The sequence below is a fragment of the Strix aluco genome, chromosome 5, assembly GCF_031877795.1.
Source record: "Strix aluco isolate bStrAlu1 chromosome 5, bStrAlu1.hap1, whole genome shotgun sequence".
In the NCBI taxonomy this organism is placed as follows: domain Eukaryota; kingdom Metazoa; phylum Chordata; class Aves; order Strigiformes; family Strigidae; genus Strix; species Strix aluco.
This window is the reverse complement of record NC_133935.1, coordinates 74,784,626-74,810,523: the sequence shown is the minus strand read 5'-3', so window position 1 is coordinate 74,810,523 and position 25,898 is coordinate 74,784,626. Positions and strand designations below refer to the sequence as shown.

The 25,898-nt window shown below is 35.8% G+C and overlaps 1 protein-coding gene across 8 annotated transcripts in view; it reads right to left on the bottom strand.

Annotated features, from left to right (window-relative positions):
• Nucleotides 1-25,898, bottom strand: part of ORC5 (origin recognition complex subunit 5) — a 75,368-nt gene that overhangs the window by 13,490 nt on the left and 35,980 nt on the right. Inside the window, exons 14-15 of one of the 8 annotated variants that reach the window (XM_074827851.1) lie at nucleotides 24,030-24,106; nucleotides 22,600-22,647 (exon numbers count right to left, since the gene is read on the bottom strand). The exons of 4 other annotated variants lie outside the window; for them this stretch is intronic. In XM_074827851.1, the coding sequence (XP_074683952.1) occupies nucleotides 24,077-24,106 (30 nt within the window). In that variant the 3' untranslated portion in view covers nucleotides 22,600-22,647; nucleotides 24,030-24,076. 3 more of the 8 variants (XM_074827848.1, XM_074827850.1, XM_074827846.1) reach the window with 3 other exon arrangements.

Below are 25,898 nucleotides of genomic sequence, written 5' to 3'. Positions count from 1 at the left end.
CAGAATTCAACACTAATTACTATCTTGAACAAACTTTCAAGACATAAATGTGTTGACAAATTCCAGATGTGACAGCATTATATTCACTAAATATTTAATTACTACAGAACAGGGGGGCATGTGGGGAAGGAAATCAACTGACTACTATTGCTACCGTTTATCCTTTAAAAAATGATGTTGCTTAGGCTAATTTTATACCCATTTAAAGATTTAAAAATGTTTGTTCTATCATGACGTTAGGGACAGTTAGCTGTTACTAGGAAGCACTATTGACAGCCTGGCAGGGAAGGAGATTTGTATCACATTTTCCCCTAAGAATTATCATGCGATGTGCCTAGTTTCAGTCACGTCACGAGTACAGTAAGAAATTTACTGGATTGAGATCAGTCCGTGTCACTGAAGCCACCATATCATACCAACTTTTTCATGATTGCCTAAATTTTATCACAAAAACAATTTTTTCCCTCCAAAACAATGACTCCCATAGGAGACTCTTCCAGAATCTTATTGATACACAGATAGGAAAACCTGCTTTAATTTCCTAAATAATTTTATTCAAGACCTATTTATTTGAATACACATATTTTAATGAAGTATTTTTGTATTTGTTACTCTGCATCTCTGTCTTCACCGTCATCTCTGACTTGACTTCACTCAAGGCAAATCTATGTGATTTACAGATTTAAAACAAGTGACCCTTTAGGCTTTTTCAAAACTTCATCATATTTGTGGCTCAGTCATTTATTAAGACAGCCAAAACTTCCCCCTCTTCCTTCAGTTTCTAAAAGATTATCCCTCTGTTTTAAGAAGAAATGTTTATTTACCCTGAAGTATATGACCTTGAATTTCACACTGTTAAACCCACTCAGTTTGTATCATACTCACCACCTTCAAGAGATTTCTTGCATATTTTCATAGAAGTAGTCTTCTAAGCCCAAGGCATACAACCTTGAATTTTACACTGCAAAACTCTTTCAGCTTCTACTATACAGGTAATAAGAATTCCCATACAGTATTTTTGCCAGTGTATAATCAGTGTTCACCACTTCTGTCTTATACCAATCAGTCTTACTTTCCGCATCTCGTTTACAGTAAATAATATTTGACAAAAATATTGCCAATTTCATGATTTATTCAAGGCATGTGAAACTTTTGCCTTTTTCTTTTTCTCCTCTTCCCTTTCTGCACCATTCCACCCTCTCCTGTCTTTCAGACCACAGAACACCTTTCTGCATACTAGAAGCTGCCTTATTTCCAGCACGTTCTCCTGCAATTAGCTTCCTTGTGGCTTTTCTCTTCAATCTCAAGTGAAGAAAATGTATTTACTTTCTTGAGAACGACACTTTCTCACCTTGCCCTAGGATTCATATTCATATTTTAGAATATTTTCAATTCAGTTGAATTGTTTCAATTATTTTTCAAATTGATTGAATATTCTTCAATTAGCAGTCTTCTACGTTTTTTTTGTTCACTAACCCTGACTACCTGCCAATCTTGACTCATCAGCACAGCACCCTTTCATCTTCCCTCTGTACTTTCTCATTACCTTTAGTCCCCACACCTTCTCTTCGAAAACCCAGTGCTTTCCAAAAAAATCCTGTAGTGTTTTTAAAGGGAGACACTGAAACAAAGCCCAGGAAACATCCCAGGAAAAAGGAAATTTTAAAAAAAGCAAAGAAAAAACTCAGAAGGAGGTATTTCTTCATCCAAATTTGTAGTGAAATCTGAGACACACTTTGCCCCTGAAAATTCAGTGCAGTGCTAGAGGGTTTTATGGAGTTAAGAAAGCAACTGGACACATTCATGGAAGGAAATACTACACAGGTTGCTAAATGCAAAGAATATCAACTCCGTGGCAAGCATTCAGGCCACAGGTAATAAGCTGTAATGTATCCCAGACTAAACTTATCCTCTGCTTTCCAGTCTTATAGGAAGTAAAGCAGTGGGTAAGCCCACATTAAGTCTGACTTAATGTGGCTGTTATAATGCATTCATCTAAGGTAAAGTGTATCATCTGCATCTTCTACATCCTACCACTTTGTGTCTCCCCTTGGGTCCCTGCCAGGGTGCTCTCACAATTAATTACTGTATTATCGCCATACTATGCAGTCTTAAAAATAAATATTAAAAAAAAAAAAAGATGAAAACCCAGCTTCTCCCACCATCTTCCGAAAAACTTCTCAATATCTCCAAAACATTTGCATAGATTAGCCCTGCCCACTCACTGTTACAGTAACATCACTTTTTAAAAGCACTTCAATAATCTATTCGTTTTGGAACTATTACTAAAGGAATCTTTCAAAGTATTAATAAATATGCTTTCTCTTCATTATTTTTATTCAATGGAGAAATTAGAAAAAAGCCCCTCTTTTCTCTTAGCAGATTTACTTTAGCATTAATCAATTTGCCTTAGGAGAAAAACAAAAATAAAAGGCAATTCACAACAATCTTTGCCTCACTCTGCTCATCAACTTTTAAAAAAAGTATAAAAAACTCTCCAGAGTGATGCATGGATAAATCAGTATTTCTGAGACAGTTCCCTCACTTTGAGGATCAATTAAAGTACTTCATAATACCCTGAAAGGCATGCTAGAAACTTGCTTAATGTGGTATTTTCTGAGAGGATCAAATTATTTTCTGTACCTGAGGATATATTTGGAAATCTGTTCAGAAATTTAAGACCCCTGCAACTGATCACAGGGGAGTTTATTTTGTTCCTCCAAAACATGCAAAAACAAGGCTCGAATGTACTTGCAATCTGTTGGAGGTGTGTGCATCTAATTCACTCCATAATAACCTGGGAAAAGCACTCCTAAGGAGGAGGACTACAGATACAAGTTATAGACAGATAATTGAAAAGTACTCACCTTTCTATTTAATTCTTAAAAATGAGAGCAACCGAACATGGTAACAGATGGTCAAAGAAACACTTGGGGAATAATGTTTACAGCTAATTTGATTACTTAAGTCAGGCAGCTTCATAAAGTGGACACCAGACAAAGGCTGGCTATTTTTCAAGGGACAAGCAATAGCTAGCCAACAGAAGTATCTTTCTGCCACCCCGATTCATTTCTTCATCAGACGTCTCAGCTTCCAAGCATTTTTTTAGAAGATGAGGAAGGCAACACAAAGATTGTTTTCCAGAAGCAAAGCTTCATGCAACTGCCCAAGCATATAACCTTAAATCCCCAAATCTAGAAAATTTTTACCTGGTTTTCTGTCCTTCATTTATAACACTTCTGTCCCACAATGGCAGCATATCTACATATTGCTAGACAAGTTCTATCAAGAACAGAAAAAAGCAACCTTAAAAGTACTACCAAGTACCTGTGACACTGACAGGACTTGATAATTTACAGAAGGCCCCTAAATTTTTAATGCTATCTCAGTAAAATATAGAACTGTGTACACAGTTACTAGCCTTCTACTGCTATATGAGGGAGTTCTGTTTGCAAATATGATTTTGTATTCAAAAATAATTAAAGCAATTAGGATTTCTAACGTGTCCTGAGGACAAAAGTCAGTACTGTGTATATGCCATGAACAGAAATCATGAAATTAAAGGAGATTTCTCATAATCAGATGTTTGGGAACATCATCTAAGACTAAATTACCTTGCTTTCTCCAAGAAAGAAAAATATTTTCAACATGTCTTAACTGCAGTCCATTTTTTGATGATTATAACTGTTAAAAGAATATTGATCCAAATCTTGTATAAAGAAACAAGATATTAAGAATTTTTAATTAAAACAACCACTCCAGGAAGATTTGACCCAAATACTTCTGAAATACTAAAATCAAATAGTTTAACCACAAGGCTAGACAAATGGTAAAATACACTGTAGTCTGAAGTGGGAGTCTGCTCTGAAAAATGACAATTTAAAGATACATTTATTTTGTATCTTGAGATTACTAAACCAAATTTTTACAGACTCTCCACAGTACCACACTGCATGCCAACTACTCACGAGAAGCATTGCAGAAGACTGTAATCAACACCATATTCACTGTGACTACATAAAGCTCTGCACATTTTAGTGGTTCCGTAACAGGAATAAATAGTAACAAAAATAGAAACAACTTGTATCAATCACTAAAGTACATAAGTACATTATACTGGTACAAAACAAAGACCCCTCCTGGCCCAATATGCTGTCTCTTGAAAGGATCAGCTAAGGATGCTTAGGAAAGAGTATAGCAAAATTGTAAGCAAGAGAAATTTCTCAACATACACAACTGGCTCCTAGTGTAATCTTAATTTCGGGGACTTCAGTAATTAGGTATAAAATTGTTCACACATAAGGGATCTGGCCTGTTGAAATATGACATTTCATGTTGTTCTTGTATTGTCAAACTGGAGCTAAAAGACTGTTGAATTGTGACATTAATGCATCTAACCAACACATCAGAAGATAAATTTAATGAGGCTCCACATAAACACCAAGAAATAAGAAACAACAATACTGCCTAGCTCTCAGCAAGAGCTGCATATATGGCATTGAATCACACTAGGTTTTACGTCATCAAAACAGGGGAGATAAAAAATCTGATTTACTTTCATATAAGACATTAATTAGAATTTGATTTGATATGTGATGTTGGATCCTGGACAAATCAACAGTTACAAAGCCCTTATACAACAGTAATTGAGAGGAACAGTTACACTCCTGTTCAAAATCTTCCCTACAAAATCAAGACATTTAAGTTTAACATATTCCTGTATCTTTGTTCACAGGTACCCTTAAGCAGAACAGACAAAACACCAAGGATGAATGCAAGTTCCAGTTCCAGGTTGGCCAACTGCTACCATGCAGCATGAGGGAAGAGCAGACTTTGCAAAGTCATTCTTCTCAGCAGTGGGAAATGGACAGATCTGGAATCTCCCCTCCCTGAGAATGCTAGGAAACCAAATACTTGCCCTCGAGCAGAATATTCTGTTCTGAATCAGTAAATCTATGGCATTTTGGTCGTGCTAGGAGAAAGAGAAAGACCAGGATGAAGACTGTCACTCAGGAAGTCAACCAACCACTCTGGCTGCTTGAAAACCACTGAAACAAAACCCTACTGTAACAGCACAGAGCTGATGGTTGTAACCTACAGTGAGAAATTTTGGTTGTTTGTTTTTTTTTTTTTAAATCTATAACTATAATTTAAGTTTAGGTACACTACAATAGAGGCTATAAATTTATAACATCCATTTTTGTTAGTCTTTCTACAGAAAGTGAAGCTTTTAGTCATCCATGAATTGGTACGTCATGAAATATTAAAAATTTAGGTTCAATGACCCATTAAATGTCAGATGCAATTGCTGAAGAAATCTATAAATATCTTTATACCTCTCTTGCATAAAATAATCCTGCAAAGTGGTCATAACTACCAGTTTTCCAGCTTTTATTCAGTTATACTTGGTTTTATCAGCTAAAGAGCATGAAACATCATCTGTCAGCATGAAACATCATCTGTCAGCAACTAATTGGAAAGGAAAAACCCCTGTTCTTCAAACACAACACTTTTTCATGCAGTTTCCATCACCCTTTAACGCAACTGTGAAATTCTGCTAGTTATACCATATATCCCTTAGCTTTTCTAACCTAGAAAAAAAACAGTTTCAGACACTCACATGTTTTGCAAGCACATGTTTTTTGGGGAAAAAAAAAAGCTAACAGCCAACCAAGGCAACCAATGAACTAGTAAACCAGTGTGCTGGCACACCCATCAACAACACTGGGCAATGACTTTAACTGCACTGCATCTGTAGACAAGTGACATACAGGCAGGGAATGGTCAGATTGGAATGAGGGAAGAGAGAAATTTTGTATCAAATGCTATTACACTTCAAGAAATCCACGTGGATTGCTTTGTTCTTTGGAGCACTGCCTATGCATGTGTTCCATTTAAATACCTGCAAAAGGAAAGCATTGCTTAGGAACCGTACACAGCCAATTAGTATTTCTCCTGGCTTTACAGCATTCAAGGATAATAGCATTTAGATGGACTGAAACATTCAAAGACACAATCCCTTCACAGATTTCTAAAAATATCTTGCTATATACATTGAGTTTAAACTTGTGTAGTTAGTAAACATTGACTATATGGCTCCTACACCACCACACATCATTTATGGAGCAAGAGAGTCTAAAATAGTAATGTGCTGCACAAGGCAACTGCCATGTAATTCAGGGATGGATTAAAAGCATAAAAAGAACCTACACAAGTTGTCTTATTTTAGTTTTAGTGGAATACAATGCAATCAAGAAACAATTTCTCAGGTTTCCACAGCGATTTAACTTTTTTTTTTTTTGCAGTTGATAGTTGCAATAGCCACTGTAGTTTTTGAATAGTCATTGTGTCAAGACTTTTCTGTAATATTCAGTAATTATAAACCTGACATTTTAATGTTAAAATTAAATCACCATAAAAAGGCTTAATTCCCCCAAAAGTACTATACTGACCACCAAACTCTGAAAAATCCACACATGAGATCAATGGAAAGGTGCAAAAAAGCAGGAAAGAATCAAGCAATCGACAAAGTCTTCTGGTCTCAGGGATGAAAGATAGCCACCCTCCTACTAGTAGGGCTATTGCCTATTTTAGTGGGAAAACACAAGAGAAACACAAGCGGGGAAAAAAACAAAGAAACAGAGGGAAAGAAGTGATGATTTGGCAAAGACACTAGTAGGGTCTGATGAAAAGCTACATGCCATTCCAATCCACTGTGCTATATCCTTAACACTTTTCTACCTCCTTGGAGACCATTCACATAAGCTTTACATAATGGCTAAGTAGCTCCCATGGCTATCTTCTGGAATCTCTTCAGTAAGTGGAAACAGAAGTATTGCTCAAGTATATTTTAAAATGTCCATAGCAGAATCTGCACTGCAGTCAATAAATGTTAAATAAATGTTATCAAAGAATCAACTGATGAGGAAGTGTTATCAATCTGCTATTCCTCAGTAAGAGCAGCTCAAGCAGGAGAGACCAAAATGCTGTCTAGGCTATGCTGTGGTTGAAAACACCCTGGGGGCCTTTCCCTCTCTGCCACTGAATACTCAGACCTGCTTTTCAAGAAGTTCTCAACACATCTCACCCAGGAGGACACACTAAAAAACAGAACACAGGCAAGGTGATTGCTGCCAGGAATTAGTTGTTGGATCCAGGACATCCAGACTATTCTCCGAGTTGCCTGGCAGCCTGCACCCTCTTAATGGCTGAATTCAATTTTACTACCAGAAGTAACATTCTGGAAGAAGTACAGATCTCCTCCAACTTGACCAGTGTTCAAAACTAAACCCCCAAAACTACCTCTGTCCCTGCACATGTTGTCCTGCAGAAGCACCATACATCATTAAAACTTGACTGATTTTATCTGGGAAGTGTACCAAGACTTTGTCACCTCAAGAATAATTTTAAGACCCTAATCTCAGGAACTGCATTTCTAAGAGAGTCTTGCACAAAAAAAACCCAAAACCAAACAAAAAAAACCAAACCTACCACCCCAAAACCACCATGAACAGAACAAACATTCATACAAAGACTTTTCTCTAAAACTGTTCTCAATTTATTTTATAACAGAGAAATTGTGCAATATGAATGCTACCATGGTAACAATTCACTTTATTGAACAAGAGAGAAAATAATTATCTCAAACCTGCATATCATGCAAGCACATGCAGTAAATTTAGTGCTGCCTTTTTTCCCCCCTTGCTATTTTTCTTCTTGCAAAGAGAAATAGATTTTGAATTTATACCTTACAGCAAGGCATCATTTTGCTTGTCCCTCCCACTTCTTTGTATATTTTACACCTCTTGAGTGCATGATGTGAAGGACCCAGTTACTCACAAAAAGAAAAAGGGATTAATGAATCAGAAATGCTCTTCCCCCTCCTGAGTTAAGTACAGAAGACTCCTATGTAAATGCTTCACGCATTTAAAAAAAATGAAGCCCTAAGGCAAGCACGGCACATGCTTAGTATTCACTCAGTATACTTAAACAGGAACCCTTACATTTATAGTAAACCAAAAGTTATTCATCTCCAAACATAAATTAAACCTGATTTTACTGTTCTGTCCAAATATTCTTTGTGATATTATGTTTGTGAACACATTGTTATATTTTATATACAAGGGGCCGTAATATTTTCAGAAGAACTGCATGGATTTAGCCATACAAATCCAATTAATCTCAATAGAAGTTGTATGGCTAAATCCCTGTGCTCGGCTTTGACATTTTGGAAGCAGTGGGGGAGGTTTTTCAAGTAGTGAGTATGTATTACACAAAACTCAGTTTTCTCAAAGAGAAATAAAATAGCATGGAGATACTTACAGATATCAACAAACATATTTATGTGACTGTCAAGAAAATCACATTCCTAGCAAAGCAGGCAATGATTTCCACAAAACTATTTTACAAAAAATAACAGTATTATCCTGCGGTTTGTGAGATAAAACTAATCACATGTACATATTAGTTGGATAAACTATTCTTATTTCACCTCCAGTTTTGATCTTTTTACTTCATTTGCAGTTGATCTGTCTGATATATAAAATGAATTAATTTAATCTTGTGTTCACAGATAGAAGATAGTGAAAACAATGTGTCTGGGATACAAAAAATTAGTTTTTAAAAGGTCACTTTAAAGAAGTGACTTGGAAGTGCTGTTTAAAAAGATGATCTCATTTGCCACAGACCTTCCTCACTTTTGTTGGTTTATTTGCAATCCTGAACAACTTAAAGTCCTAAACAACTAAAAGAAACAAAAGTATTCTCATCCAATTTCAACAAAGAATGCATTGGCTATTTCTTGGTAGATTTCTTCAGTTACTAGGAAAAATTTCTGTGTACACACATACAGTACAGGCTGTGCAAATTTTAACTCAGCAAGCTTTCTTCATGGAGCTGTAACTCTCCACACCATTCAGATATCACTTGTCTTGACACAGAATTCTTTCTGAAGTATAGACTGTAATGCTATGTCCTTCATAAATACACATCCGTACTACTAAATATAGCTCCTTACGAAGATCTTACAGAAAACGAAAACATAATTCTAGTAGTTGAACTAGTAAAACTTACAATTCCATATAAATAAAGGCTACTCTAAGTGCCTTCTCTCTTCCCCCAAAGCCCTCAACAACCAATACCAGGATTTTACTTCATAAATATCAACTAGCTGCTTTCCATCTTAAGAAACATAAAACCAAAACCACTAGAGATGTATGTTTCTCATACAGAAGTTGAACAGTTAAATCCCAAGAGTGCTGTAACTGTACAAGAGATATAAATAATGTCTCATTTTACAATAATTTAGGTTTTGCATTTGACAGTACTTTTTGTATGAACTTTTTTTTTCCCCCCAATTCAAACATAATTCACAGAGGCAGTAGAGACTTTTTTTTTTTTTTTTTTAAGAAGAGAAAGTAAGTGACCATTTGGGAATTATCAAGTATTTAACAAGCAACTTAAATGATAAGGTCAAAGTCATCCAACAAAAGCCACTACACTGCAGTTTATTTTTCCTGTGTATGCATGGCTTGGGTGGTTGCTCACAGGAAGGCTTAGTCCACATGCTAGTTGAAAAGTTTTATTTAAAGCTTGTTATATTTCAAATTAATCATGACCATTCATGTACTGTATCCTCAAAGAGAGGAACAATAACCACATATTTTGCCTGAAATGGATGATAAAGCTGTTACATCATTAAAAAAATAATGCCATTAGAAGTAAAAACATCTATAACTATAAAGCAACATTTTTCTGCAGAGGTATGTTCTGAAAGTCTTATAATCTGACTTAAACCAAGTTTATAAAAGCATTAGCATGTTACAAAAAATACACATCATCCATTGGGACAGTATCTGAAATAGTAGCCTTTCTGGCCAGCAGCTCTCCACAAAGTCTACTCTGAATTTTGTTTTATATAAAAGCTGTAAATTTGGGGGTAAAGAACTTCAGTATATTAAAAATGTTTAACAAGTACAAATTATAAGATGTTTAACATTTAAATAGACTTAAGTAAGAAATTGTTTTGTAGGTAAGACTTTTATCCATAAACCTTTCCCAATGCAAAAATCTCAAACATCCCTCTGCCCATGTCTCCTACAGCCTCAGCTTCTATCCCCCTCACAACTCAGAATCACAGAATGGTTGAGGTTGGCAGGGACCTCTGGAGGTCATCTGGTCCAACCCCCACCCTCAAGCAGGGCCACCTAGACCAGGCTGCCCAGGACCATGTCCAGGTGGCTTTTAAAGTATCTCCAAGGATGAAGACTCCACCACCACTCTGAACGACCTGTGCCAGCGCTCCGTCACCCTCACAGTGAAAAGGTGTTTTCTGATGTTCAGAGGGAACCTGCTGTGTTTCAGTCTGTGCACGTTGCCTCTGGTCCTGTCACTGGGTGCCACTGGAAAGAGCCTGGCTGTGTCCTCTTTGCACCCTCCCTTCAGGTATTTATATACATCAATAAGATCCCTCTGAACCTTCCCCTCTCCAGGTTGAACAGTCCCAGCCATCTCAGACTTTCCTCACAGGAGAGATATTCCAGTCCCTTCATTATCTTCATGGCCTTTCAGTGGACTCTCTCCAGTATGTTAATGTCTTTTATACTGGGGAGCCCAGAACTGGACACAATACTCCAGCTGTGATACTCACCAGTGTTGAGAAGAGCAGCAACTCCTTCCAGTTGCTCATTACATCCCTTTACACTCCACAAACCTTCTGCTCCTCCTGCTTCTCCACTTCTCAGCAGAAGATGTTCCACACCCTGTGCCTGGGTCTTGGTTAGGTCATTGCTAAATGGCCAGCACAAGGTCTAATGAAAAAACAACTTGTGCATGTGCTAAACAGTCTCCTGAACAGAGGGTATGAACATGGACACCAATTTTCATTAGACTTCTAAGACTGACTATCTTTGAAACTTGTGTCTTTGTGTCAATTTCAGCCAGAACTAGATAAGCTAAAAAAAGGTGTGAAGGACGTAAACAGGGTGAAAGAACTAACAGATATGCAATTGAGTCTGTTTCCTTCGGAAACCAAGCTAGAAGATACTCAAAAAGTGAAGTAGCACTCTGAAAAGCAGATACTGTGAATATAAGGTACATGCTAGAGATCATCACATTCAAACATACTAAGCACTTGTGCGGGGCAGCCTTATCAGTTATCCTCAACAACTTACACAGTACTTCCCTGCTGCGGACAAAACAATGTTTGGATGTGAGGAATGTACAACAACTCAGTAACTAAATACTGACATGCTTACCTTTTATTTCAGTTTTGTTTTGTGGTGGGTTGGGGTTTTGGTTTTTGGCATTTTGGGGTTTTTTTAAGATATAAACCAAATCCTCCTTTAAAAGAAAGAAGAAAATCTAGAAAACCAAAACAAACATGAATCCCACGCATCCTCTGACCAAACCTTCCTGGTGGTCTTTAGTAGTAGTAGCTTGTTGAAAAAAATCAAGGATGAAATACAGTCAAGTAAATATGCAGGATCATCTGCTTCACAGATAACTGTTAGCTATTAATTCAGAAACATAATTTCCATTCAGTTGACTAATGAAATGATACCTCACTAAGATTTGTCAGAGGATAGTCATCATCATTATCTAGGTTCAGGGCTTAGCTTTTAGTCTCTAAATGCTTATTTTCTTCAAGCGACAAGACTCTCAAACTTCTGCCTGAGTGCAATCCACAAAAAAATGTGTCTCTTTGCTTTTAGGCTGGCTCATCACCATCCAGAGCCTGAGTTACAGTTCCCAGTGGCAGAATGCAGCCTATTCAAAACAGCAGGATTAATTTAACTAAAAAGAAAACCACAAGCAGAGAGAAATGGATTAAAAAAAACAACAAAACCCTACATACATATGGTCTTATCCGAGACTTGCCTTGTTAACATTCCACTTTTTTCAGCCATAGGGTGAAGCACTTGCTGGTACTGCCCGAGTGCAACTGCTGCCTCTGACACTATAACCTGAATCCTTCCCCCTCTCCAACACAACCCAAGGCTGAATTCAGGTATTGTTCCTCCCATTACAAAGCAACTGAAAGAAAGCCACTGCCAGGTTCCCAGAAAGCTGGGGAAAGGCTTAACTGCATTTAACCCTTAGGGCTCCCTGGAACCAGCCACATGACATCCTCTGGTGCTAGGGATGCACGCAGCACCCGTAATTCCCTCATCTTCACAACTGTTAAATGCTGTATTTGAGAATGCCACAGATGATACAGGCACAGAGCACAGAAATGGTGCTATGAAACAGGAGAGTTTCATTTTCTTCAGTGCAATCAGGTGTTACGATTCCATAAAGATCTAATGGCAGGACTACAGATGTAATATGGTATTATCAACTACTCACTTTGGTTTTTTCCTCCAACAAATAAATGTATTCAACTTTCCGAATTTGTTCCCCAGGTTCTCTGTAAGAGGAGTATCCAGTAATGAAAGGGACTGACAGGAAGGCAGCTGTGCCCAAAAATACACTGTTTACCATTTCAATTATATGGTCATTATTCACAATAAATATACACTGCTACATTCCTTGTGCTCAGAATGGAATGTAAAGATAGCAATATATATGTTATGTTTATGGATGTCCAGCTTACCACAGCTGCAGCTTGGTATTTAGATCTGACAGAGAAAAAGCTGAGACAATGAAAAAAAAAAGTATCTCAAGTACTGATGAAAATGACTGGCAAATCTTATTTAACCAAGAGGTTAAGACTTATATTTGGAAGAAAAACCTGGTGACTTAGATTGGGTCATCCAAATACCTGAATAACCAAAGATTCCAGTTATAAAAATGAAACTATCACTAAAGTCAGCTACTCAGTAAAGATGTAGTCCAGACATCAGGATTTATCACAGCTGCATTTTTATCTGAAGCATTAAGTCTGTCACCTTAAATTCAACAAAGAATTACAGAATGTCAGAAAAAAAATAGCCTATTTCAACACAAATTAAATGGTTTTCCAGATGGATACTCAAATGTTAGCTTGCCTCCTACAGTTTAAGATTAAGTTTTCTATTTTTTTGAATATATTTATTATGTATTATCACTTAATATCACATCATCTCTCCTTTAGCTTTTAGTGTAGATTCCTACAGTGATCAAAGTGTTCTGGCCTATCAATCAGTTATAAAGTTAATCAGGTCTATGTCTGTGTATCATTTCATATAATGTACTCAACTATGATTACATAGCAAACAATCTAATGATACAATTTAAAAGTTTATTAAGTATTACAAAATAGCTAAGATAAATATTTGCACATCTTTTCAGAAGCTGGAAAGTGTCATTTTCCAAATGTCTCCATTTATAAGCAGTGAGCAACCTGAAGATGCCTCTACTGTGTCAGTGACTTCAACTACAGAGTACCCCTGTAGTAAGGATGCATCTTGCATGTATGCGTGTGAGTGCGTGTCTGGAGTGTAGGGCCAGTTCCAGTCTCCAGAATAGCACTCATTTGTTCTAACATCACTAAAACACAAATAAACATTAAAAAAACAAAAAACCCAGAAGATGAAGAATACATGGGCAAGCTTTCATGTCCTTTGTTTCCAATGCCTGCTTCTTCCTATTTAACACATATTAGGATTTAACATTAAAGTGAGCAGCTTTTCTCTTACTACCTAAGTAAATCCAGGTAAAAGTATTATGAAGATGACAGTGATTGACAGTTACATGGTGACACACTTGACACACATCACATCTGCCAATACTTACTTTTTTCCTCATTCATGTAGGTTTGTTGGTTTGTTGGGGTTTTTTTTTTCAGAAGAATATGGTATTTATTAGTACAACATTTCCTAATTCAACATGCAGGAAAAGTTGTTTAGCTAGCTTTTTAACATTTGGTTGTAAATTAAGAGTTTTTTATTTTTAAACAAATTAAACCCCTGCATTTCAGTAGTTTTATTCGTATGAATATGACCTTAACCGAGCCTATCATCTGATGCAATACTTTATATGGATAACACTTTTATAGGTAATACAGATAAGAGTATTGTTCTGCTCATGAAGCAGAGGGAGTTAAATCATGAAATATTCAGTTTTAATTAAGATTACTGTATCAAAGGCAAGGCTTAATGCAGAATTGAAGTAAAGATCAAGGTTAATACCTATTCTAAAGCAAATTTACATAAATTATGTTTCACTAGTGTACCATGAGTCTTATTTTGTCAATTTATACCATGTGAGATAATAGATATTTTCCATTCCTAATTTCTATGAAGTCATCTCCATTCTCCTCCCTCCAACACAGAATTCTTTCCTCCAGTTTATGTCTGAATGCTCTGTCCACTATCATTTTCAATAGCTCAAGCAGTGGAGCATTCCACTAAAACTTCAGGGGAGACTATTACACACTTTAACATCTCTAATAGAAAGGTTTTTTTATGGTATTCAAAGCTAAGATTCCCCTCATCTTATTTCATTATTCCTACTTAGACCTCTTTGGACTCCTCTAAATGAATCCTTTCTTGGCACTTGAAGCCTTTAAATACTTTCAGACATTTTCATCATTCCCTGGTAGCTATTTAGCCAAATTAGTGTAGGGATCATCTCTCTTCATCTGAACATCACCAAGCACACAGATAGCTATAAGTAATAATTACATGTGTTCATTTCCTTTAATCTTTCTTCACAAGTCATTCCCTTCTAGCCTTTAATTTTTGCCACTCTCCATGCCTACCTCTTCTTTTAAGTGTTACTACTTTCCAATTATTTTCCTTTCTCTGAACAGCTTTATTTCAGGTCATTTCCACTTAGGCATGCTAGCTTGAATTTACCACTTTATCCTGACTTTTCAGTGATATGTGTAGGTTTCTGTGGGTTTTCACTTGTTTGTTTTAATAAAACAGCAGGCTCAAATCCCTCCTCTGTTCATGTCAAACAACCACAGAAAAAAATAAAATTACCTGCACTAGAGACCAGCATTTTAGCTTATTAAATATATGATAAGTGCCTAATAAATTCAAATTGCTTACATTACTAATTTTTATGTTTGGCTCTGTTTTTCCAGGTTTTAGGCACCATCAACTTTGAGCAATCAGTCTGAAACACATTTGGTTTTCGGAGTACAGGTAGTTAACCTTTTTTCCTTTGTCTTTTTTAGTATCTGAATAAACACTTTAATTAACAAGAAAACTAAATCAAGACTTCAAGCACTACTTCTTATCTCCTATCATACTGATGATTTCTATCATTTTTGCTACCTTTCTTCCTGACCACTCCAACACACCAAGCTATTCCACTGCCCAGTGAGCACAATGTGGTTACAAGCCAGGCCAAGTCAGTTTCACTCTCATCAGAAGCATCTGGCTCACTGAAGGGAATTCCAGACACTGAGTAGAATTAAAATTTGGGCTATTTTTGGTATGGGAGATGAGAATAAGATATTGGTTTGAGTAGGTGTTAATCTAATCACAGAAGTGATAAAAGGAGATTTCTTTTCTGCTGAAGAGATACTGCCATGCTAACTCTCCACCTGTACCTCTTTACTTCTCCCAGTCATTAACAAGTGGTCTGGTTCTGGTCATGGCTGCACAGAAAACATGCTAAATTAAGCGGGCAAATAGCACTCCACAGGCTAGTCCTGTGAAATGTCTAGCACAAGGTTAAAACCAGCAAAGTCTCGATGCTTTTTGCTTTGTCTAGGAGGGAAGGAAAAAAACAGACCAAGCACATGTTGACCGGCAGACCAGCCTACCATGCAACAGCTCAGTCAGTCACCATGTGTTCCAAGTTAGCCATCCTTCTTCCTTCGCTACTTCTACTGGTAGCCCATTGCATTTTATGATACAAGTTGATAATTTAAACAAAAAGCTTAGCTATGTCAAAAGCTCATTCTTAAGACCTAAGTATCCAGGCTGAAGTTAAACAGCAAGCCTCTGTCATTATTAACTAATAGACAGTCAGCTAAAAACAAAAGATAAGATTTTTCAGGATACAATTAAAAAGCAATACAGAGAGATTATGCCATTGATGCCCCTGCTATACCTGTTCAGTGAATCAGAACAGATTACTTCAGTCTCCCAGTCTTCTAGACTGTCAGTCTAGCATCTTTCACAAGCACTACTGTCACACAAATTATTAAAAAGCTTTTCTCTACACCATCAGTGTTATACATCCATTAGAGGCCACTTAGGCTAGAAAATATCTGTTGCAAAAAGTCTTCCTAGGCCATATGCTAGTAATAAATAGAAAAGGCTGGAAAAGATAATTTTGTAACAACAATCTTCAGTTTTCTTCTCATGTCTGTGTGGTAATCTCTTGAGTCAATCTGTTTACTCTCTATATCAACTATAGCATATTTTTTTACGTATATGATTCATTAGTACATCTTCTGGCACTCTTTGATATTTCTTGCCTAGATATCTAGAACATGGAACACCTTGTTCATTTTAGTTCCACTAAAAATGTAACTCTTGTTCATTTTATGTAGGTCACAGATGGTCTACAACATATCCAGCACTCTTCAATTATTAAACCAGATCAACTTGGGTCTTCATCTTCTCTATCTATGCCTTTTAATAAATACTCTAGCTACCACCCCTCCTATTTTTCTAAACTCATTACCAACCAGCGTCTGAATTCAGAACCTTTCAGAAGACACAGATGTTCTGTCTGTATATTCTGCTCCTCATAGCAGGATGTTTTAGTATGTTCATAAAAGGATGATGAATTTCCCACTCTTCATTTGTATTATATTTCAAGAAACATTTATGGAAGGTGATCAGGCAGGAAAAAGCAGCGTATGGAAAAAAACATGCAAACTAAAAGATACTTTGCACTGTTCTACGTGAACTGCTATGGAGACCTAGCATCCTGTCCTCTTAGAAATGGCAACATATATAAATTTATAATGATATTCAGAAATAAATATGAGTTAGAAAGCAATAATTTGAAGATTAAAATCCAGAATTTTTGGTACTGGGATTTTTTTTTTTAAAAATACATTTCTCTACAGGGATAACAGCAGGGTAATGGATGTTCATCTGAAGGAAGTTAAAGCTGCCCCACCACATGTTAATGAAACACACTTACAGTTCATCACCTGCTCATCCAAACTAGATCTGTCTTCAAACATTTCAATTTTAATTTCAGTTGTTCCGCTGTGCCCAAAAATCCACTCTGAATAAGCTAAGTCATATTTTTAAAAATTCTACCTCTAAAACACTTCCTGAAATTTAAATAACTGAGTGTCCTTTAATTTTTGTGTAATTCTTCTATGAATTCCACTTGCAGAGGTTACACCTTGCCTCTTCATATTATAAAACAACAAAACCCTTCTTGACATATTTGTCTTTCTCATGTGGAAGAAGAAATTCACTCTCAAAGCGTTTTCCACATGACACTGAGCTGTTCTGCAGTTGCTGTTATTGAAATATGGTTCACATTGCAATTTCAAGGATGTAAAACGACAGATCACCATCACAGAAGTCTGCAAAATAAGTTTCTACCAGGAAAACCTTGTTTTTGAAAAGACAGGGTTTCAGCACTTGCTCTCAGGAATAATTCAAAAGCAGACCAGCAAACAGGGATGGGAAGGCCAACACCAGCTTGCCAGCCATGCAATGCAACCCTGGGCATGCTCTTCCCAAGTACAAAAAGCAGCGTAACTGGCCAACTTAATCCCCAGGAGGAATGAGTGGGAAGGTGTACAAATCAATTATTTCCCCTATTCTGCAAATATCTTGACAAAGAATATGACATCCAAGAATGGGTATTTGATGGTGGGTTTTTCTGTTTGTTTTACAAGCAATTCAGAAGAATTACTTAGAAAACACCTTTTGCTCAATATGAAGGATAATTACCGAGAAAAAACTTTTTAGTCCTTCAGGATAGAATAGCTTTAGATCACTACTACAATGTAAATATTTGCATCTGAGGCTGTCTTGACTCCACTTCTAATTGATGAAGCAAAATCAGTACATCAGGACATGGTTCACTGTAACCTAATATAGATTTTAAAACTTTCCATAACCACAGTGGTTTTAGATGCTCATGTCATCATCAGGGTACATGGGGTGATGTTCTCTGCATGCCCATTTCTCTCCAACTAGAAAAGCACACCAAATGACTAGCTCAGTTACACTTTTATTGTGCAGACACTTATATATAGCTAGAAGCAATTTCATCCAAAATAATCACATTATTACTTCTGTCATCCACCGTCCTTCACCTCGTGTGAGAAATTAAATCATAAGGTGGTAAGAACAGAGACCTCGTGCAGCACCTAATGCAGCTTCAGATATTCAGCACCATTTTCAGCCTTTAAAATAATAATAATCAATTTCATGGCAGATTCACCTGTTGATTAGCCAAATCACAGGGATTTTTTTCTAAAAACATACTTTTCTGAATCAAGCTTTTCCAAGTCTGAGCTACTGTAAGATTTGTTTCAGCTTATTCTGTCACTCTCCATATTTTAAATAAGCAGTATTTGCAATGTTTACTAAGAATATAAACTTTTCATAAGGGAGATTTACTCATACCCTGCTATCAATTTTCCACACTGCTCCCCTGAAATATTTTCCTTTCATTTCCATAGATGGAGAAGAGAGATTATGTCAATTCTTAACTATTCCTTATCTATCAAGAAGCATTCTTTTGTCAACAGGCTTCATATTTTGAAATCCTCTTTCAAATTAACTGTAATGCAGCTGCTTCTTTTGTCCAAGATACTGTGGCAAGCCCCACTATCCCCTATCAAATGAACACAGAAAGCAGCAGAGGGTCTTTGGGGGAGGAGGGATGTCAAGTAGAAAGTCAGTAGCTAGAATTGACGGCAGCTGGCACAGCAGAAACAGTGCAAGTATTCACCCAAGTGATCCAACATGTTCTTTAATGTACCATTTTGCTACCTTGTGCTCTAACAGTGTATATGTACACAGGCTTGATACTTTCAAACCTCATAAAAACTGGAAGGGGTCCCTGGTGAAGATACAATGCTGCAAATTTATTTCACATGTAATACAGCAAAATCATCTGTATGGAAGTGGCAGGTGGAGTGTAAGTACCTAAAGAGAACATAACTAGACAGGGAGATGCAAGAGCACATTACGCAGGGAGAGGAGGACAGGGACCATATCAGAACTAGTCCAAGGAGCACATCAGTAAAAAAACCCATAAAGTTATAGCCAACTCTTCAAACAGTGACTCTGAAACATCTTTTATGCTGTTACTGATGATGCGATTATATACATTAATGTATGTGCAGGGAAGTAAAAGACATACTTAATAAGTGAAGGCTTGCAAAATTAAGATCTTTACAGGATATCTGTGTCCTTACAACTCTGCTGAAGTAAACACCAAGGAGCAAGTAAAGCTATTTAGGCTAAAAGACAATGGCAGCAAAAAGTAAAGCAGGTAAAATTGGCCTTGAGTAGTCTTAAAGCTGGAATTAGACATTAGTTCTTCCCACCTGGTAACTGAAATAACAGAGACACTCACTGTAGCTAATTTGACCACAAGGGCTAGTTCTAGTTTTGAAATTGTATTTCACTGAACCAGGTTCTATACAAATGCTCCATAAAGAGATGGTTCATTCCCCTAGACAGGTTGTGATCCAAACTGTCAGAGAAACCAGCAAAGTTATTTTTACAAAGACACAAGATAAACTTTACGAAGAGCGTTAATGATGTCACCTGGGGGCTCAAAACAGGTTCTTTCTAGTCTTATACCTTCCTAGGCATATCATCTTAAATCAAGAGATTTGCAAGAGAATTAACAAACTCTACGCTAATTCTCCAATTTGCCTTATTTTAGTATTGTGCCCTAACTTATTTCCATGAATGGCTGGTGATTCTGGAACAGATTATGTGTGTACACTAAACGGTTAAAGCAAAGTGATTAAAAAACACATCATATACAGGCTGTTTTTAGATATATATGTTATCAAGAGAGGTTGTGCAGCACTTGCTTAATTAATCTTTGCTGTCTTAACAGATGAACCAGATGTACTATTATGTTCTTTGTTCTTCCCTAAAGAGGGGATGAGCCGATTATTTATCTCCAAACAATAGGAGTTCATGTACCACAGTGAAGAATTTTTTTTTAATCTGGGAGGCAATCACTAACAAGCTTCAGCTGCAACTGCTTGATGTAAACACAGTGTGAATTTGTTCCTGGAGTATTAAACGATGTTCCTTCCATTAAGCACATGAAACCAATTTCTAAATAAGTATGTAAAGAAAGGGATGGAAGGGACAGAGTTTGGAAGGAGGGAAACACTGTTTCATCTTTCATGTATTCATATTTACTTCTTTCATACACTAACACATTTTCATAGATAAGTTAAAATTTGAAGCTTCAAATACTGTTTACAAATAATGCACCAAGAAAACAGAAGTTAAAGAAACTGTTGGTTGATACAACATGTTCCCTATGTTATATACCATGCAATCTAAGACATGTGAAGGGCACAAAGGAATATATAACATTAAGTTCACAGGGCCACAAGAATTGTTTGTGAAAGTTAACAGATTCACTGAGTATGTAAAACTCTTCATCACTACTGTAGCAAACTTGCATACCTACCTCAAAAATCACATTTTTTATTTGATTATATTTGAAAAGTACAAATTTATGGTAAATCAATTTTAGAAAGCCTTAACATATAGCTACTTATCAGTTTATACGAGTCTGAAAATTCTTAGGGAGATGCTACTGAAATAAAAAACTAAGATTAAATAGCAATGAAGTTTTGAAATTAGTCAATTTTTCTAGATAAGACAGAACAAATTTAAGAATTCCCTTTACCTTCCTGATAAAGTCAATCTCATCTGAAGTCCTCACTCACTTCTCAATAGCCTTTCCCTTGTCATAGCCAAAACTTCTTTCATAAAACTGGTTTTCAGTAATTCACAACAATTTGTCTTAAATACATTAAGTGTTTTTAAGACACGGATTAAGTGCCAAGCCAGGCACTATTACCAGAAGCTCTCCACAGAAATAAAGTAAGTTTTCTACCTTAAATTACTGAAAAGAAAGAATTCAAATAGAATAGGATTAAGAAAGCCTCCCAAAAGACTGTAAAGCTGTATTAATAGTATACCCTAATAAATGAAAATAAGATCAAACTAGGTAAAACAACATAACATAGCTCAAATATAATTAGTTTTTCTAAAAGATCTTCTCTGTATTGACTTAAACTTGAAGGAAACAAGCATATTAGTTTCTTCACAATTAGAAAGTACTACTTGAACTAAGAATACTTTTATTCACAATGCTGAGACTTTAAAAAAAAAAAGTCAGCTATTTAGTTAAAAGTAAGTAATGTTTTCTCCTTTCCTTAACATCAGGCTCTCTCAAGCTGCCATAGTCAGTGCTAAAGTGCTAACCTATGTCACCATGCTGTGCATCACATTAAGTTCCCATTTCAGCTCATGAATTTCTGACAGATTAGCCCAGTAACCAGTAACAGAAAAGGAGAAAATAAGAGTTATTTATTACCTCTTATCATCTTCCCAAACCTACTGAAAATCAACAGAGTACTGATCAATAGATTACTGTGCTTTCTAATCAATAGACAGATCCAGCAAAATAAAGCTTGTCTGATGCATAAAACACTTATAAAAAATATAGGCATTAGGATCAAATACAAGAGTAATAGTATAAACTTATGCAAAAAACGCAGCTACAAATTTGCCAACCACTATGAAAACTGTTCTAACAATTTAAAAAATCTTTTAGGTACGGGCAACCATGAAGTCACAGGATCAAAAGGTTGCATTACAAACCCGTTTGGACAGTAAACCTGCAGGGGATATACAAATTATATATGAATGTTGTATATGACATTATATAAGACTAACAAATATTCTGTACTGGCAAGATGTGTCTATGTATTTTCACTCACACTGAAAGAGAAGGGGAAGTTTATTTGGCCCAGTAATGAGTATAACTCCAGAGTCTACAGTTCATATTTGATCATCCCTGTCATTGGGAGGCTATGAAACAAAGGTCTTCTGATGGACTAGGTAGAGAGATATACCATAAATCTTAATAGTTTTTATGAAGGAAAAAAAAGAAAAAAAGAGAAAAAAGTTTAAGACCTTTTCCATCTAGTTCCATTTTTTTGTAAAAGTAAATACTCCCCCTTGCAAGAAATTATAGCAGGACCATTCTGGGGATGACAACTCCCATGGCCAGACTGAATTAAGCTGCATTTCCTACAAACTTTATCAATTATTTCAAGTAAAATTTTAGCACTGACACCACCTCATTAACCAGAAAAAAAAAGACAAGCACAATACTTCTGAACTTTCACAGTAAAGGGGAAGCAAAGAAAAGTAGGTTTAGAGAAGAAAAAGCAGAATCAGCAGGAACTTGTATTTTTCCAGCATTTTGCTTGTTTTCAAAAAGACTAATAACAAAAAAAAAATCTACTTATGTACATATAACCAGTGCAAGAGCATGTTCTGTATTTTTCACACACTAAAATAAAAACAGCTCCCACTCATCTTTGTTCTGCTTCATAATAAGGCCTCTTAGGGAATAGTGTAGCACAACACACATTTTTAACCAGACCTTTTTCTCTGGAAACCTCACCTACCTGCTCACTTTTCAATGGAGAGTATTCTGTTAGTGTTAAACACTCTAGTCAGGTCAGATGTAAGATGTTTCTATGAGCAGTCCCCGCAACAGCAAGGAAAGCTGGAACACAATACAGGAACAGCTGATCTAGCAAAAATGAATTTTATTCTGCCAAGAGTTGTCAAGTGTAGAATGGAAAACTTAGTATTTTCAAATATTAACACAATCTGAGCTTGTAGAAGCAATTACAGTGTTTTCCATTTGAAAAAACAGTAAGTTGACAGTATTCCTCTTTATCAAAAGTTGCTTCATCAAGGAGATCTAACATCATGCACTAACAGAGTGAGTACTACAATTGTGATGTGGGTCTGGTGTCCAGAAAGGCTATGCCATTAATAAAAGCAAACACTTCATCAAATTAAGAATGTAACAAAACCACACATCTTTCCAGTCTTGCAATCAGAGTTTCATGACAGTTGTCAATTTACAAAAAAAGGACAGTTTAAATACCTAAATCTCATCTGAAAAAGCAAAATATAAAGCATACTTCTAACACAAAAGGGACAAAGAAATCTTACAGGTAAATTGCTACATGCTGTTACTGTTTACATATATAACACTAACTATTCCTTAATCTATCCATGTAAGGCAGACAAGAGAGCAAGACAAAAAGAAAACAAACCTCTCAGATTTTTATGCTCCAGGAAAGGACACCTTTTTTTTTTTTTTCCTTTAATTTAAGTAAATTACATTCCTCTGGCTCCCTCCAGCTGAAAGCATGCTATGTACATCAGTGGTTTTGTGTATTTCTAATAGACCCATACCACATTGGCACTGAACACACTACTCTAAATCTCATATCTGCAGACTTATTCTAACTTCAGATAAAAATCTCTTGCTCTGTAGCAAACAATTTGCAATGCTGTTTATCTTTTGCCAGATTGGAAAATGTTAAGTTTGTTAACCCTTATCCCAAATTTTTTACACATTTATAAATAAGCTGATTTTAGGAATTTGTGGTAATCTTGGGGAAATTCAGATGTTTCTCTTAGATACAGTATCAAACAGATAAGAAATGTCTAATAAATGATATTTGAACTATGGTGCATAAGATACCTGATGTGTCACCACATACCCACAGAGATAAATTGCCTTTGTAGAAATCTCTGTTTCCAAATGCACTATAATCAGAAGTGAATTCTTACAACTACCTGAAAATATTTGATGAATATGAGTAACAGTAAAACCAAATCTGATTCTGAATGTAAATAGAGATTAAACTTCAAGATGACTGAACAGTCTAACTTTAATGCATTAGAGTGAAAATGAAAACAGAACTGAAGCTACTGATCAGTTACCTATTCAGTAATTTTCAGCTATTAGTATATTCTGAGAAGTTACCACACCTCTCTGCATGGATGTCTTTCCAAACATTCAGGGGTGTTTTAACAGTAATTAAATATGCAAAAATATGCAAGATAAAGAATTTAATTCCATTTTACCGTAACTACAAGTAGATCTGGTCAATCCTGTTTATGAAAACCATATTTCACAAGAAAGTAGAAGCAATATAAAACATCTAGAAAATAAAAAAGTTAGGAGAACTGAAATGATTTAAAGAAGCAATTGAAAAATCATTTTCATAGAGAAAAAAGTATTGGTTAATTTTGGCTTATAAACCATAACTATAATAACAAAAATATCTACTTGCTTACTAATTGTTATGAAATTAACAACCCTTGTTCCCTTCAACATAAAATGAGCTGATTTAATTTAAATCAGTGCTGATAATTCTTGCACGACATTTCATGAATAAATTCACTGATGCATCCTATACTAGGGCACATTTTTATAAAGAGAATAATTATATATTTCTGTCTAAATGTGGGAAACCTAAAATAAAGTACTCTTCTACAAACCAGAACTGAGTAGACTTGCCAAACCTTTGCAAAATGCATTTGCAGCAGGCATTATAAAGTTTCTTTGTATCCCTCCATTCTGTAATTATTGTGCTTGGACACAATGCACGTTTCATATTCTGCACAGGGGTCCATGTGGACACACAAATCATACTCCTGGTTATTCCCCAAGCCTGAAAAAGCATCAACTGTTGTATCTAGGTAAGGAAAACCTATGACTTATCTGTTGTTGGGGGATGTAGACTGCATACCGCATAGTTGCACTGTTTTTAGCACTGTGTGAAAATACATTTGCATTTTTTCACCATTAAAAAAAAAAATTTATCTTTCAAAATACTTCAGCCACTTGCTCGACCTAGCCATATATCCAACCAGAACATTAACTGTGCGAATTCTGTTCCAGGCACAGGACATAACTGCTCAGTGCCAACGGCAATATAATCTTAAATCTGTTAAATTACTACACAAAAGTGCATTTGAAGAAAAACATTTAAAGATCTTGTCCTCTGAAATGGCTGCAGAAATCAATAGTGCCTTAACCTCCACTATCTCTTGGTTTAAAAACCAAGTAAATAAATTCAATCAAATTCAGTGACATGTTACAGTAACAACGTATTAAAAAAATAGCATCATGACAAACTAGAACTACTAAGAAAAACAATGAATATTCTGGAAGAAAAGGAGCACTGAAAACTTCAAGTGAATGTAGAACTATATTCACATACGTACTGACATCAACAGTCTAAAATAAAAAAAAAAATCGTATTTTAACTTCCTCTCAAACAATACTCACTAGATATGTGAAAATTTTATTTTAAAATAGCACAAAGACAAGAGAAATTTCAACTTTTAAGGGGGTAACTGAAACAATTTTCATTTGCAGAAGTGGAAATTTGCACATTAGGGTTTTTTTTCCCCCCTGGTGCTACTCCCCTGTACCAGTTAGCGAGGAAAAAGAAAACAAATGAGCTCAATTCTTTTTCATGTAACCCTATTACTGCAAGAAGTTACAGCAGAAAAAAACTTAGGTCTCATATGAATTGCAAAGATGACACTTCTGAAAGGAACATGTTAACTTTTTGTTTGAAAAAAGTATGATACAATTTTAAGGACTAATTAACATTAAAAGGCAAAAGTTAGATTAAGATTCAAATTTTAAGTTAAAATTCTATTTAGTAAAAATGAAACACTTTCAATAAACCCTAGCATTAAACAGAAAATTGAAATTTTGCTGCTTATTAGCATGAAAGTTTCATTTTTGAAAAGCTAATAACCAGAATTTTCATGTGAATAGAAATTATGCACAGAAACAAGAAGCAATAAGAAGTAGCACGAAATCAGCAACATGACAGATCTTAAAGCAGCTGCTAGTCCTTCTTGAATCTTGACTGGGATTGTTGATCAACTTTAAAGCCAAGGCATGCTATTTTCTGTCAGTACATGGGAAGAATT